Source organism: Cheilinus undulatus, linkage group 4 (assembly GCF_018320785.1).
Source record: "Cheilinus undulatus linkage group 4, ASM1832078v1, whole genome shotgun sequence".
In the NCBI taxonomy this organism is placed as follows: Eukaryota; Metazoa; Chordata; class Actinopteri; order Labriformes; family Labridae; genus Cheilinus; species Cheilinus undulatus.
Window position 1 is genome coordinate 45,002,085 of NC_054868.1, and position 14,448 is coordinate 45,016,532.

At 39.8% G+C, this 14,448-nt stretch overlaps 2 protein-coding genes across 7 annotated transcripts in view; one reads left to right on the top strand and one right to left on the bottom strand.

The window, feature by feature from the left end:
- The window catches only part of foxk1 (forkhead box K1), a 29,260-nt gene extending 21,445 nt beyond the window's left edge, over nucleotides 1-7,815 (top strand). The window contains exons 6-9 of the mRNA XM_041784802.1: nucleotides 931-1,103; nucleotides 1,196-1,435; nucleotides 3,793-3,966; nucleotides 5,746-7,815. Of these exons, the coding sequence (XP_041640736.1) occupies nucleotides 931-1,103; nucleotides 1,196-1,435; nucleotides 3,793-3,966; nucleotides 5,746-5,978 (820 nt within the window). The 3' untranslated portion in view covers nucleotides 5,979-7,815. The remainder of the gene's footprint in view (nucleotides 1-930; nucleotides 1,104-1,195; nucleotides 1,436-3,792; nucleotides 3,967-5,745) is intronic.
- Nucleotides 7,816-8,843: 1,028 nt separating this feature from the next.
- radil (Ras association and DIL domains) overlaps nucleotides 8,844-14,448 on the bottom strand; it is a 48,921-nt gene continuing 43,316 nt past the window's right edge. For 5 of the 6 annotated variants that reach the window (XM_041786011.1, XM_041786013.1, XM_041786015.1 and 2 more), the window contains 3 exons: nucleotides 13,748-13,887; nucleotides 11,839-11,978; nucleotides 8,844-11,584 (listed from right to left, as the gene is read on the bottom strand). In XM_041786011.1, the coding sequence (XP_041641945.1) occupies nucleotides 11,485-11,584; nucleotides 11,839-11,978; nucleotides 13,748-13,887 (380 nt within the window). In that variant the 3' untranslated portion in view covers nucleotides 8,844-11,484. The remainder of the gene's footprint in view (nucleotides 11,585-11,838; nucleotides 11,979-13,747; nucleotides 13,888-14,448) is intronic. The other variant, XM_041786016.1, reaches the window with a different exon arrangement.

The window sequence follows — 14,448 nt, forward strand, 5'->3', positions numbered from 1 at the left end:
AATACTTTACACTTTTAATATCTATTTTTTGTCTAAAAGGTTGTCTGCCTCCTATTTTTCAATGTAGCCAGCCAACATAACTGTATAAACCACTGAGACATGCACCCTCAAGTCTCCTTGGCTAATGTCATGTGATAAGCAGAGGTGGTCAGTACACCTTGCGGGCTGTGAGTCTGCTTCATAATAATCACAGCAGGTGGAGAGCGAACTATCAAACTATAACTAGTAGTTGTGCAAACCTCATACAGCGTAAACAGATTGAACTAACAGACCAAATCAGCTGCACAGACACAACTTTTCCTTCTAGGAATCTCCCAAAAAAGGACTGCAGCTTATAGACCAGGGTAATGTTATGGTATATTGTTTTTGTTTAAAACTGTGGTGTCATGATAACTACTGTCTAGCTGTTTCTGATCAGAATTTTTTTTTTTTTTTTAAGAAAAAAGTTTAAAAAATACTCATGATATCAATGGCATTGCTGATACTTTACTTCTGTAATGATTTTTTTTCCCTTTTTTAGGACGTAAGTTAAAACACTGTCCCTGCTGCCATAAATGACAAATAAAACTTGCATCTAAGAATCAGAAAACTATAAAGGACTGAAATGTAATGCTTAAAACATTACCGAAACAACAGTGCAATTATCAGAGTGATTGCATGCTAATCCTTTTTGTATTGTGTAATTTGAGCTCTTTGTAGGCTGTCAGACACTCGGTCACATGCTCTTTGGCTTCTGATTTGACTCTGATAACCCTTTCTCTTATCTTTCTGCTTTTGCTCCTGGCTATCATTTGATTGGATAGAACAAAGTAAGTCTTTCTAGGCACTGACAGTGAAGGAGCTCTGTATGTTACTAGAAATCTCTTGATGTATTTATTGATTTTTTTGGGTCATCATTCATCCTTTCATCGCCTTTATCTTTCTTTCCAGGAGTGCCCCTGCATCCCCCACCCATCAGGGACTTCTCTCTCCTCCATCCAGCGGCCTGCAGACTCCTGAATGTCTGAGCAGGGAGGGCTCTCCTATCCCCCATGACCACCACGAGCAGCTGGCTAATAAACTAGCATCTGTGCCTGAATACAGGTACTCCCAGAGTGCCCCAGGTGAGTCAGCACACTGAACACAAACAAACAAAAAAAAAAAACACATGCATATGACGGCTCCATAAAACATCTAAAATTGCTGTCTTTTACAGGATCTCCAGTCAGTGCTCAGCCTGTCATCATGGCTGCCCCCCCTCACCCAGTGGGGAAAGCCCTCGCTTTTGTTCCAGGTGGTGGCGGTCAAGTCCAGCCTATCCACCTGCTCCAGAGCCCACCTCAGTCCTCCGTCACCACGGTGCGGGTGGTTACCAGCGCCTCTCTTACATCCAACCCTCCAAATGGGTACAGCGCCTCCTCTGTTGGAGCAGCAGAGGGCAACAGTGAGCTCAGAGGTACAGGAAGTCTCTCTAATGGTACTTTTCCACGGTGTAGTACCAGCTTGACTAGTTGACTAGACGTATCCCTTAGTTATCAGCACCAGAATTAGCAGTGGATTAAACTAATTATGAACATCTTTTTTAATATTTCAGGCCCAAATCTTGGTCAGAAGCTCAGTCTAAACTGTAACGCAGCCACCCGCCACTAGTAGCCACTGTAGTTTTTTTTAATGACCATTACCTTACTATCACAGAGATCTTTACTCTGATTTAAACAACCTCTAATTTTCAGGACCAATGGCATCTCATAGGATCAACAGTTAAGCACTATTTTCATCTAGAATAAGTTAATTTTCTCATCAGAGCAAGCATTCTAATATTTTAATATTTTGAGATACTGTTTTTCATTTTCGTGAGCTTTAAGCTAGGCCTGTGCTCAAAAAAATCAATAAGGCAATATACCATCCGATCAGTTTCTCTTCAGCCATTATCAGAAGTGCTGCCCTTTCTTGTTCTGAACTGACCAGTTAGGGAGAAGTAGGGCTGGATATTTCCAAAACATTGATTTAGGGTACTAAACTTTACTTAATAACTCCTACACTAAATTAACTACAGCAGCTGTTCGTCTGTTGTAGAAAATCACAGAAGAGGTGTCGATTAAAGGTTCTTACACTTTAAAACCCTTGAATTCAGATCCTCAGAGATCCAAGTAAATTAAAACAGTCTATTTCTAATAGCTTAGCTATTAATACATAGAAATACAGCAATATTTAACTGTTTAAACTTAAAGTGGCCCTTTATGTTGTCTCTCTTGCTGTTGTTTTTCATACTTTAGTTTCAATACAATATTCTGGTTTCACTTTATTATAAGCCCACTTGAATTTGTAAGAATGGCTTTTGCTTTACTTCTGCATAAAACGCCACCGCTGTTTCTGTCATGAACCAACGAGTTAGAAACAGCATTATTCACACTTCTAACCCTTTGAAACCAATTCCATCATATTTAATACTCTTTTTGTGAGACCTCTGTCCAATAACATACACAATAATTTCCTTAAAAACCTTTTATATACAATCTGATTAATGATAAAAATGCTTCCCAGTGGGTTGTCAATTGCTAGAAATTCCTTATTCATCAAATGTGATACAAAAAAAAATTAAGTGAAATTTATGGCAATTTTTTAATGTTTTTTTGGATTTCGGTAGCTCTTATTTGAGGTATTGGGCTGTACGGGGTTAAGCACCTGCCTGAAGCTGTTGCTATCAGCACTGCTGTTCAGCTCATGTCTTTACAAATAAAGCACAAAGTGCTGCTTATGATCTCCTGGTTAGAAGTTGGGGGAAACTTTGAGTTTACAGTCATTCAGTGCTTGTTGGGGAGAGGCATATTAGCCTAGGGAGCCTAGCTGTTGTTGCTAACTACTAATAAGCCTGGCGTCGATGAATATTGGTGTTTCTGCAGTCTTTTACCTTCTTATAGCTTGCATGACACTTTCTGCTGTTCGAAGAACCACAAAATAAACCAGGATATATATTCTAAAGCTGCTGTCACAGATCTGTTCTGTAAAATCTGTATTGTTAAGTGGATCGGCAAAATGCCTGTGATGATACAATGCAGTATCGATTTTTTTAGCACAGGCCTAGAGAGCAGGGGCATTGACTTGCAAGATACTGATCCAAAAGTTTTCACTAAAGCAGTGTGAACGTACTCACTAAAAACACGAACTACGTTGGCTTTGTACTGAAAAGAGTGCTGTGTCTGTAAACATAGACCCTGAGTCAGCGACTCAATTCAAAGATTTATTTTGCAGAAGTAACCTTTGTTTTTCTCCTTAATGCTGAAACTAAAAGAATTTTTGTTTCTGCTTTCCTTTTTTCTATTACACAACAGTAACATACAGCTCAACATTTGGGCTAGTGCATTTGTCTCATACTCACTCTGCATGTGTCTAGTTTTAAACCAAAAAACCAGCTTCTGTTTTATGGATGTGGCAGGATTTAAGGCACTTTACAGGTGTTTTTATCAGCCTTAAAAAATCTTAAAAATTTCATTTACATTTTGATTAGCTTTAGACAGACTGGTTTCAGGCTGGCTGATCTTCAGGAAGATAAGACTTCATTTGGTTTATGTTCTAGAGGAGATGAAGGAGGAGACGAGGTATAAACTGGCCACGGACATTTTTTACTTAAAAATGTAAAAGACTTCTTAATTTATGATATATAAATTAATTTGTATTAGATGCCTTTCCATTCTTCCTAGACTGAATGAAACTGATTTGGATGTGAATGAAACAATAACTAATAATTGTATCAACCTAACGTCAAGTTTAGTGGTCCTGTTTTTAAAGATTGTGTGTTTGTGTTCCTGTCAGAAGTCCAGCTGAGCAGGGAGCGAGTGATCCAGACCGTGGACAGTGCAGTGCAGGGCGGAGAGGGGAGGACCTTCACCCCGGGTTTACATCAACTTCCTGTCCGTCCTGTTACCCAGAATGGCAAACACACCACTGCTGTTGTTGCCACAGCAACCAGCCTTGCTAATGCATCTGGTAGGTTGTTCAGCAATCTCAGTCTTATACTCTGAGCAGTGACAGTGATAAAAATAGAAACATGGTTTAGCTTAAAAAGATGAGGATTTAAAATAAATGTAAGTGCTGAAGTCTTTAATACAGCTCTGGAAAAATGAATGGACCACTGCAAATAAGTGTTTCTCTATGGTTTTCAACATTTATATGTTAGTGTTGAAATCAACATTTTTGTACACATTCCTTCACACTTTTAAAGTAATATTCACTTTAAGACACAGGCAATGACAACTGGATGATAGTACGAAAGGATGTAGTGTTTTCAGACTGTAAAAATGCTCAGATTTGTTAATATTCATTTTTAGACTACAGAATACTCATGTTTTATCTTGAATTAATATCTTTCATGATTTTTCTGACTCCATTTTAAAAAATAACCCCTTCCACACACACCAGGTTCTCAAAAACATTCTCATAAAAATGTAGTTTACATGTTGTAAAGGCTATCCGTGCCTGCATTTTGGTCATTTTTAACTTTTAAAGTTTTATTTAGGACAAAAAAAACAACTCAAAACATTTTAGTCCAGTTTGAGTCAATCAAAAGTACTTATATTTTAGTCTTTGCTTGATAAAACATAGTTTCCTCTAACTTATTTTGTTAGCACTGATATTATTTTTCTATCAGTGCTTTAATTGATTTGAAATACACTAATGAAAATATAGGCTTTATTTGCATAGTTAAGAATTATGGATTTTGAAAGCCCAGCAATCCAGCACTAACATTTTAGTGAAGTTTCAGCCTCCTTGATGAAAACAAAAGTACTTTTTATCAGATTTTTTTTAATCATACAAGATCTATTGCTAGCTATTCATAGTATAGTCCTCATGGGAAAAAGGTAGTTGATGAACAATGTTAGTGGACAAAATGAACACCGGTCAAAACACACAGAAAACATCAGTTTCAAAAAATACCTGTCACATGTGAACTAGGCATGAGCTTGAAGCCCTAAGCTGGCCACACACTACCAAATTTTAAGCTTACCAAGATGGTTACAACTCTAGGTCATAATGCATCCGTGGCACACCCACAAAAATCAATGAAAGCAAGTAGACCAGATAGCACCACCAGCTGGATGTTATGTACTTTCATAATGCTCATACATAAATCATCCTGATTCTTTTCCTTGTTTTATAAGTTTTGTTGCAACTGTAACACATGGCCGGACAGCAAGCCGAGGACATCAGTAGTCTTCCACGTTTGTTTTTCTTCTTAAGTCATGTGATCACACAAGGTTGTTGGCAGGTCGGCAGGTGTGTGGTCTCAGTTGTCTGATGGTCTGGCTGAGTCATTTAGTGTTTGCATTCAGAGGATTAGAAGAAGAAAACTAATTGGAATTTTATACCATGCACTCTTCCACGTTTATAAAATCGTTTAAGTTTAAAAAATTGTCTTGTGTGGGGAAGGCCTTATTTGACTAATAAGGTCTAAACATTAACAGGAAATCTGTCATCACTTTGTAGCATCCTCAGCAGAGGCAGTGCTGCTGCTAGCAATGGAAACGCACTCCTAAGGCATTTTTTATAAACACATGCAAAGTACTCAGTATTTATTTCATGAAGTTAATTTAAGGGATACCAGGGCTATTTTTAAAAACCGTGCACATTACTGCCCAACCTTAGTCTGCAACATTGCATAAAACCTAAATGATAAAGTTTTATTTAAACATATTACATTTTTTTTAAACATATGATATATTCAAGCAACTCGCTTCTTATTTCATCTCATGTTTTTCTCCTTATCAGGCCTCAGTAGTCCTCTCCAGATTCTGGCTGCTCAGGCCTCCAGCTCTCCTCCGGTGCTAGTGAGCAGACATCCCAACGCAGAAACTCTAGCCGAGCAGCCAGGTGAGCCTCAGGCCAAGCGGCCAAAGATGGAGGACGATGGTGGGACTGATCCTGCTCCGCATCAGGTCAACCCCGCTCAGCAGCCCGTCATCGTGGCCATGACATCGCAAACCCATGACCCGAGGAAGTAAAAACCTCAGGGCCTCTTACCAGGTACCCGATGGACAGCCTCGTCATCACCCCCTCACTGCTTCGCCTTTTTCTACTCATTTGATATGACTGCAGCCGCCACGGCCTAAACATATACAGGCAGCCTCTCTCAACAGAAGGGAATTCATAAATAAGGAACGTATATTTTGGTCAAAAATTGATGAAAAAGTTTCAAATACATTCTGAATGTATACAGAAAATCTTTCAGGAGTTTTTTCAGCTTTACAGTCTTTTTAATGTGATCCATCGCTCTCTGACATCACGACTAATTAAGGACTTTAAGCTTGTGAGAGCATTATGCATATTAAATCATTTCAGCACTACTTTGATAAGTGAATGTTGGTTTATAATCAGATTAGTGTCCTCTTGTTATGGATTGGATGCATCAGCCACTCTCAGGCCAAAGAACTCACCTCTCTAAGAGTCACTGCTCAATTAAAACCCAGGGAATGTGCGTTCAGATATTTAAAACGGCCGATTTTTACTGAAGAAGCTGTGACGATCAGAGCTGATGTATCGTGAAAGTTCACCCAGCTGTGGACAGAAACATTAGAGAGGTCTTAGCTGCATATTTACCCAGACCAGGTCGAAGTTTGGGCGACTGTTAAGAATATGATTGTACTCCTTACTGAAAAACAAGATGTCTTTCTTAGAAAAGAAACATGAACGCTGAGGCCTCAATCTGAGCGCGAGGCGCCTTCTTCTTCTTCTTGCCTTCTCACACAACAAAGGGGTAATGTTTTGGAAGAAGCGATGGGAGGAAATCCAGGAAAAACAAACCAAGACTTTTCAGTTCTCGCTTCACTTCTGCTCTGAGCGGTTTCAGTGTGACGCTCAAGATGATCGGCATGATTGGATGGCAGTCGGAGTGAATAAAGGGCAGGAACACAAGGTAACTACTCAGAGATGATTAGAGTGGAGCCGACATAATGTAGACAAACTGATTGTTGTTTTAATTTTGTTTTAGTCGTGGTAAAAGGAGAAATGGAACAGCCTGTGCGTACACTTTTTGTTTGTCTTAGCACAGAAAAGCATTAATGGAATAATCCTTCAAGCCTTAAATATTTCTACATTTTTGTTGTCATTTTATTTTAACCTGTAGACAGCTTTACCTTGTTTTTTAGATTAACACAGCGCTTCTTTAACAGTACACAATCAGCAACACTACAATGTTAAGTTACGTTGCATCAGTAGACGTGTATCGGTTTTATCAGGGGTAGGGAGGGACCAACACGTGACCACAAATTCACCTGCTCTCCTGTCGTTTTCTCTCCTTTATGGTACTTTTGACATCTTTCGCTTTTTCCCTTCTGCTGTCCTTGTCCCTCTTCTCAGTGATCAATCTTCATCTTCGCCGTCTCGAATGAGGCATCAAGCTGTTGGCACTTCCTGTCACAGACTCTGCCTTAATCAGATTTTCTCTTGCACTTTCTCTTCCCCCTCCGCCTCTTTTCACTCACTCTCACTCTGCCTTTAGCTTTTCTGACTGCCATCTCACAGGCTTCGTTTTAAGCTGGCAATCAGGCACAAACTCGGCGCAATATTTCAGTAATTGTTGTTGCACATTATGTCAAAAAAAAAACAAAAAATGATGCGTAATGATTGTATGCTGCTCTATCTGCTAAATGACAAAGCTATTTAGAAGGTATTTTTTTCTCATTTTGGAAAAAAAGAAAAAATATTTTGCTATATGTAAAAAACAGCTGTCATCAATACGTAAACATTCTGGAAATAGACAACTATATGTATTTTTAAATGTTTCTGTTTTGTGATTTGTTTAAATGTGTAGCACAAATTAAAATTCCTCATTGACTTTAATATTTGGCGTCTTTCTCTTTGTCACATGTTGGATTTGAGTTGTTTGGATTCAGACAGACATGCAAGTATCCAACAATCTTTATTCTGAAGTACCTTCTTTGTTTTTTTACAGTATAAATAATGAGTAAAGAAGACATGCAGCAGATCAATGTCTTACAAACCTTCAAATGCACAAGAATAAACCGTTACTGTCAGAAATAAACAGAATCAAAAGTGGCAAGGAAACATTTCTGATGGGGAAAAAGAAACACTATTGTAAAGCGTTTTACAAAAACCTAAAAAAAAAAAAACATTTCTCAACACAAGTGCTTTAAAGTTAACAGAATTTGTCAATGATTTCAGTCAGAAATTAGTTCAAAGCTCAATTTCAATGCTTTGTGGGACTAAAGGAAATAATCCTGCATGTTTCCAAAAATGTCTGATATGAAACTGATTGTATTTCATTTAAAAGTCATGTGACAGAGCACCAGTTTGGCTCAGTTCACAAAGCAGGCGCCCATACAGTGGCTATTGGTAGGAGGATCAAGTCCTGGTGCTGTTTTGTACATCTCTGCCCTAACTTTCTTTCCCCATATTTCTTGTCTCTCTTAAACAAAGGCAAAAGCCCCAAAGATAACCCTGAAAAAATGTAAAAGAGCACAGATAGCTTAGCAGTTGGGTCATGCTGGATATGTGGACACTAAAATCTGAGGTTAGTCTGGCCTGCAGCATCATTCTGCCACGTCATTCCCACTCTTTTGCCCTGATTTCCTTCACTATCCTCAGTTCAGTGGAATAAATCTCAAAACTAAAACTGTTTATTAAATGTTATTAAGGATGCATTCCTAGTGAACACAATGCGACAGCTGTGTCTTATTTTACGAGGCACAGGATGTCTCGACCTGCAGCTGTGCAGAGGGCGGGCAGTCACAGCTCCTGACTCGGGGAACAGGGAGACGTCTCAGGGGAGCTGAGGTCAGAGCAGAAGGCCCCGCAGCAGAAAACTGACTAAGCATGCCCCCCCCCCCCCCCATGGTTGACCTCGGACTTTAATAAAGGTGACCAGTTATTGTTGTATGTGACCTCTTAAAAATCTACACGACCAGTTTGTTAGGTTTTAAAAATGTCTGAAGGATTTTGAACTCGTCTCAGATAAAATGAAGGTTCAAAGATTGTTTTTTGTGCTCATTTCTTCTAAGACGCCTGCAACATCTGCTTCATAGAACCTCGTCATAAACAATCTTGAGTTGAACTAATAAATATCAAAGTGAGGTCAGTAGATTATACAGGGCAACAAGAACTCTATAGCTGTGTCTCAATTCAGGGACAGCATACTTTGAAGAGCCCAGCCTTCTTAGTCTGCACTGACTGCTAAATTTCAAGTGTTTTTGCAGAGTTTAAATACTTCAGTGTGACATTTCACTCATTTTCTATACATTCACAAAATGTCTAAAATTCTGTATTTTACTTTCTTATGATGGGGTACTGAGTGTAGACTGATGGTAATAAAAGTTCATTTTTTGACTGTAGCATTAGACTGCAACATAACAAAATCATAAAAGTTGAAGGGGCTCTGAATACTTTCTGGATGCACTGTATATCAGGCCATGATGGGTACACTGGATGAAGCCTTCATTAGCTGGGGAGAGGACATACTTGTTGGCCATATTTGACAAATGTGTCCTCTATATAACATCCTACCTTTTTGTCAGTCACTTATTCTTCTGTCTTATAAAGCACAGTGAAAGTAGAGTTTGACTGATTGAAACCAATGTCATGCAATACACCCTCTGAAGGATGCAGCTCCTGAAATGGGACACAGCTCAGAGAAAACCCCCCTGCCATTTCCAGGGTTCCTACACACCTAAAAAAAACAGAAACATAAACATTTGCCTTAATGAGGCCATAATTCTTAGAGATTATATCACCCTGTATGAAGTTATTAGGTGCATAAATAAATTGCAGACATATTGTGATCCCGCACCTCCAAGCCAATCATATTGCGCCTTTGGTAAGCAGAGGATAGACCAGTGATTCCTCAGTCTGCGCTCCTCCAGGAGCCTCCTCTCTCCTCAATCCTCGTCTCCTCCAGGTGCATGTAAGGAATTGGAATATCCTTCATTACAGCTGAGAGAGAACGATTTCCAACTCAGTTGAGGAGAGAGGGCCCGAGGGTGGACAGTTTTGTAATGAAAAATACCCACTGTAAGGTAAACTGAAAACTTCCACTCGTGATTTAGGATGGCCAGTGATGTAGGAGTGGATATGCTCTTAATTTATTGCATTAAAGGTGACATAACTGACGAATGACACTTAAGGAAAATGTTCAGAAATCTTCATAAAGCCTCATTACAGTTGTCGTGTCAGTCTTATGCATAAACCTTCAAATCAAGTGTTACCAAGACTTTTTAGGAATCTGCAGGATTTGAAAACTGCTCTATGGCCAGAATTTAAAAAGACCCTCAAACCCAATCAAGTAAAATCAAAGTTTTATAGTTTGGGATTTTTCGTTCTCTTTACAAAAAGTGCCACTGAGGACTTGTGGTAGTAATCATTAGCTGTTTGGAAGTGCAAATGTTGTATGCTAAATTTAAAGGATTTAAAACAAATAAATATGATTTAATAAAAACACACAATTTCTAATTTCACACGACATTGTTTCTTTTTTACCATCAGAAGGTTTCTGTTGTAAATAACTCGACTTTTTAAGAAAATTGAGCAATTTTCCAAATGCAGTTTCTCTTTTGAATGTCCAAGACCAAGTGGTAAATATTTACAAACATATATTTACACCTTTTACCCAGATGCATACAGCGTATTCACAGCAGAATCCAGTGGTTTATACACAGCATGTTTGTGCATCAGAAACTCGTGTCATCTTGATGATAAAGAAAGTCCCACTGCAGCCGCACACCTTCAGACTTCGTCTCCTGTGCAGCAGAGGTAAATCCAGAGATGAGGCTGAGTGTGAAATGGCAGAGCTTCACATTCTTCAGTCTGATTCCTCTGCCCTTTCAGACACTCTGGTACAAAAGTCAACATTCATACACAAGCGTGGAGTTTGTTGAGCAGACATTAGTCGTGCTTTGGGAGCTGCTAACAAACAGGCTTATAAAACATTCCTCTCTAAAAGCACTCACTGTGAAAGACACCCAGGATCACTGCAAATGCTTTTAGATAAGTAAAGTACATTCTCAGTTTTTCCTCTGAGAGCTCGGTAGCTTTTAACCGTGCTACTAGATGTCTGATTTACAAATGATTTTAAAAACCGTGTGGAAAAAGTCCAGCGTGTGCAGTTGCTCTGAGGTCTGACAGGAGAAATTAAAACCCTATCATCTACTGTGCTTGAAACCACAGTAAACTGGCCGGGTAGAGCTTGCTGATTAATTAGGCATTTTTCTCGCAGCACATTCCTTTGATGTCGCCGTGGGTTACCGGTTCTGTCTGTCACACAAACCCAGTAGGAGTCAGCGTGAGGGGAGCAGGTCTGGCAGCTGGAGAGGAGTCATGAAGCATCACCTCCAGTTTGATTGCTTTGCTTTGTGCTGCAGCCGAGGTTCACATTCATATTTCATGCTGCGTCTGTGCTCGTGTTTGTGTACCCTGCTCATTAATGCACACGTCTTTACACCCTCCTCTTCATCCTGCTGTCCTACCTCTTCACTCCTCTCTGTGCCCATCTTTGAGGACTCAGCAGGAGGAGGCACTGATCTTCTCCGAGACTTCGGGGTCGGATTTGGCCACCAAGAAACGGAGGCGACCTCCGCCAAGACGAATCAGATCCACCGCGCTGCAAGGAGGAAGAGGAGAAAGAGAGTCCAGTTATATGAAGCTCAGCAGAGTCAGAGTGAGGATGAAGGAGCATCATTGTCTGAGCTCACACTGATCAATCAAAATGATCAATCGGTGTAAGAGGCTGACAGCCAGGAGGATGGTTAACATTGTAGAGAGACGTTTCACTCTGTAATCAATGTCACCATCATCCAATAGTATCATTAATCTCCCTGCACCGACTATTGTTATGATCTCAAACATCCTGCCAACCTCTGGTAGTCTGCTCCGATAAGACTGGTTCCATTCACGGCCAGGATGCGGTCTCCGATCCTCAGCCTGCCGTCAGAGGCAGCAGGTCCGTCAGGGATCAGAGTCCTGATGTAAATGCCCGGGGCATTAAGAGGAGTGTGCTGCAAGAGGGAGAGGTGAGGGCAAGAAGTGTCATTCATTTAGAGTTGATAAAGTGTTTAGTAAAACACTGATAGTTTGGGTTTTCCTAATCCTGCAAGTGTTCTTAAAAAACTCCACAGGGCACCAAAAAAGCATATTTTAATCAAATAAAGTCAGAAAGGTTTCCTACATGACAAATAACTACTGGAAAAAAACACTTCTGTCACATGTGCCACCACCTCACTGGTTAGAGGACTCATCAAACTAGTCACTTGCCGGTGACATACAGCAGAGTAAGGATGCAGAAACTGACATTTATTTTGCTTAATATTTGGCTGAAACTGATTATAGACATTTTAGAGAACAGACTTATAAGACTGAACACCTTTGCTAGAAAAAACACCTATACCAACACTATTTTTCTTGTAGTTTTCATTCTTTTTTCAAACTACAATTATTCTTTTTTACTGAAATAATACATTTAAAACTGTGCCTGTTTTAGTAGACATGAGTAAACTATTTTGGAAAACCTATTGAACAGTTACAATACAACGTCTGCTCATCAAGTTTATGTCTTCGGTGAGGCATCCATAAAAGACATGCATGCAACATATCCTTACTTTTATTATTTCGTTAAAAAAAAAGTAAATGGACTGAAATTAGACTAGATATGCACAATCTTATAGGCATGATATTGGTATTGGCAGATATTATCTTAAATGAAGAGTAACTGCAGATACGAAAATTTCTGCAGACATTTACAACAGATTTATTGGCTGTAAAAATCAGCCTATAAAAGCTATTAACATTGGCCATATGTCTGAATACGCTTGGAGGTTGTTATAGTTTTTCAAAATATTTTTGGGGCCTTTAGCTGTCCTTTCAAAATAAGGGCAAAAGAGAGATAGGAAACATGGGGTGGAGAGAGTGGGGGAAGACATGCACCAAACAGTGCAGACACTGGGAATGGTTTTGTGGCCAGTGCGTTGAGGACTACAGCCTCTGTGAATGAGTGCCTGAACCCACTCAAGTCTTTGTCTATGTTCATCCTTTTTCCTTTAATTTTAAAGATTGCTTTGACAACTAAAATTTAAGGTATTACGTTTATATATCAGTACTGGCTTAAATGAATTTGCAAGTACTTGCATATTGGATATCAAAAATCCAATATCATGCATCCCAAATTTAGATTTCCTAAGTCCACATAGTACCCTGCCTTTCACCCATCTAGGATTGGCTCCAGCTCCTCAGCAAGGGGCTGCACAGTTCCTTGTTCAAACCCCAGTCAGGGCCCTTCTGTGCGGAGCATGTTCTCATGCTTGGTTCTCTCCAGGCACTCCCACAGACCAAATGCATGCTCATTAGGTCTGACTGACTGGCAACCAGTCCAGGTGTACCTGCCTCTCCCCCATCGACTGCTGGGATTTGCTTCAACCCTCCACTACCTCAAAAAGGATCAGCGGTGTAGAAAATGGAGGGATAGATGGAAGTCCATAGTTGTTAATCACTGTCATTTAAGTTAAAAAGGTATTATGTTTAGAAAAAAGTTGAATTAAAGGAAAAAGTTCATGAATATACTATTTAAAGTGTATTCTAGAGGTTAAAATAAATGCCAACAAATACAGGTTCTCAGTTTGTGTTAGCCCTTAGATGAAAATTAACACAAAAAAAACATTACAGGAGGCAGAGAATTATTTTGGTCCATCAGGAGTATACAGCACAAAACATGAAAGAGAGCTGCTTCCATGACAAACATTTGGGTAAAAAGGTAAAAGATGTGTCCACTCACCAGGCCGTCTATGAGTCCCATGCCCAGTCCGTAGGGTCCTTTGTCCAGTTCCACTACAAACACCACACACAAGTCATCAGGGAGGGGAGGGGCTCCGGGGGAGGATACAGGGAAAGGAAACTCACACCCACTAATACAGCCTGCAGAGGACACGGACACCCAACACACAGAGGAAAAACAAACACGCACAGACACAAAGACACAGACAGGGTCTGGCTGTGGAGCTGGACACACAGAACAAGTCTTACTGTGTACAAGACACACAAACACAGAGATACTGAGACGCATGCAGAGGAGCAGCTGCAGAGCTGATCGGACACACAAACATGTGATTCTAACACGAGCCTGCAGATGTCACACTCACTACACTGAGAGGACTCGACGGGACGGACGCTGCTGTCATGTCAGATACAGAACGGACAGGCTAACAGGTACTACACGACTTGAATGTACATAACATGGGTATCTGAGGCTGAAGTTTAGGCGTTGGCTACAGTTCTGGGACAGATGAACTCCAAAATACAAAATCAACATCTTGATGAAGTAGAGTTAGCTTCTTTTTAGGTTTTTATGGTGGACAGATCAGCAGTTTCACTCTTGCCATCAGAGGACAGAGTGTATTCGGGTAAAAGAGCAGTTTTTCTGATTAAAATTTACTGGTAATTCTACTCAAAATACTGAGTATTACGATCATTTTGATG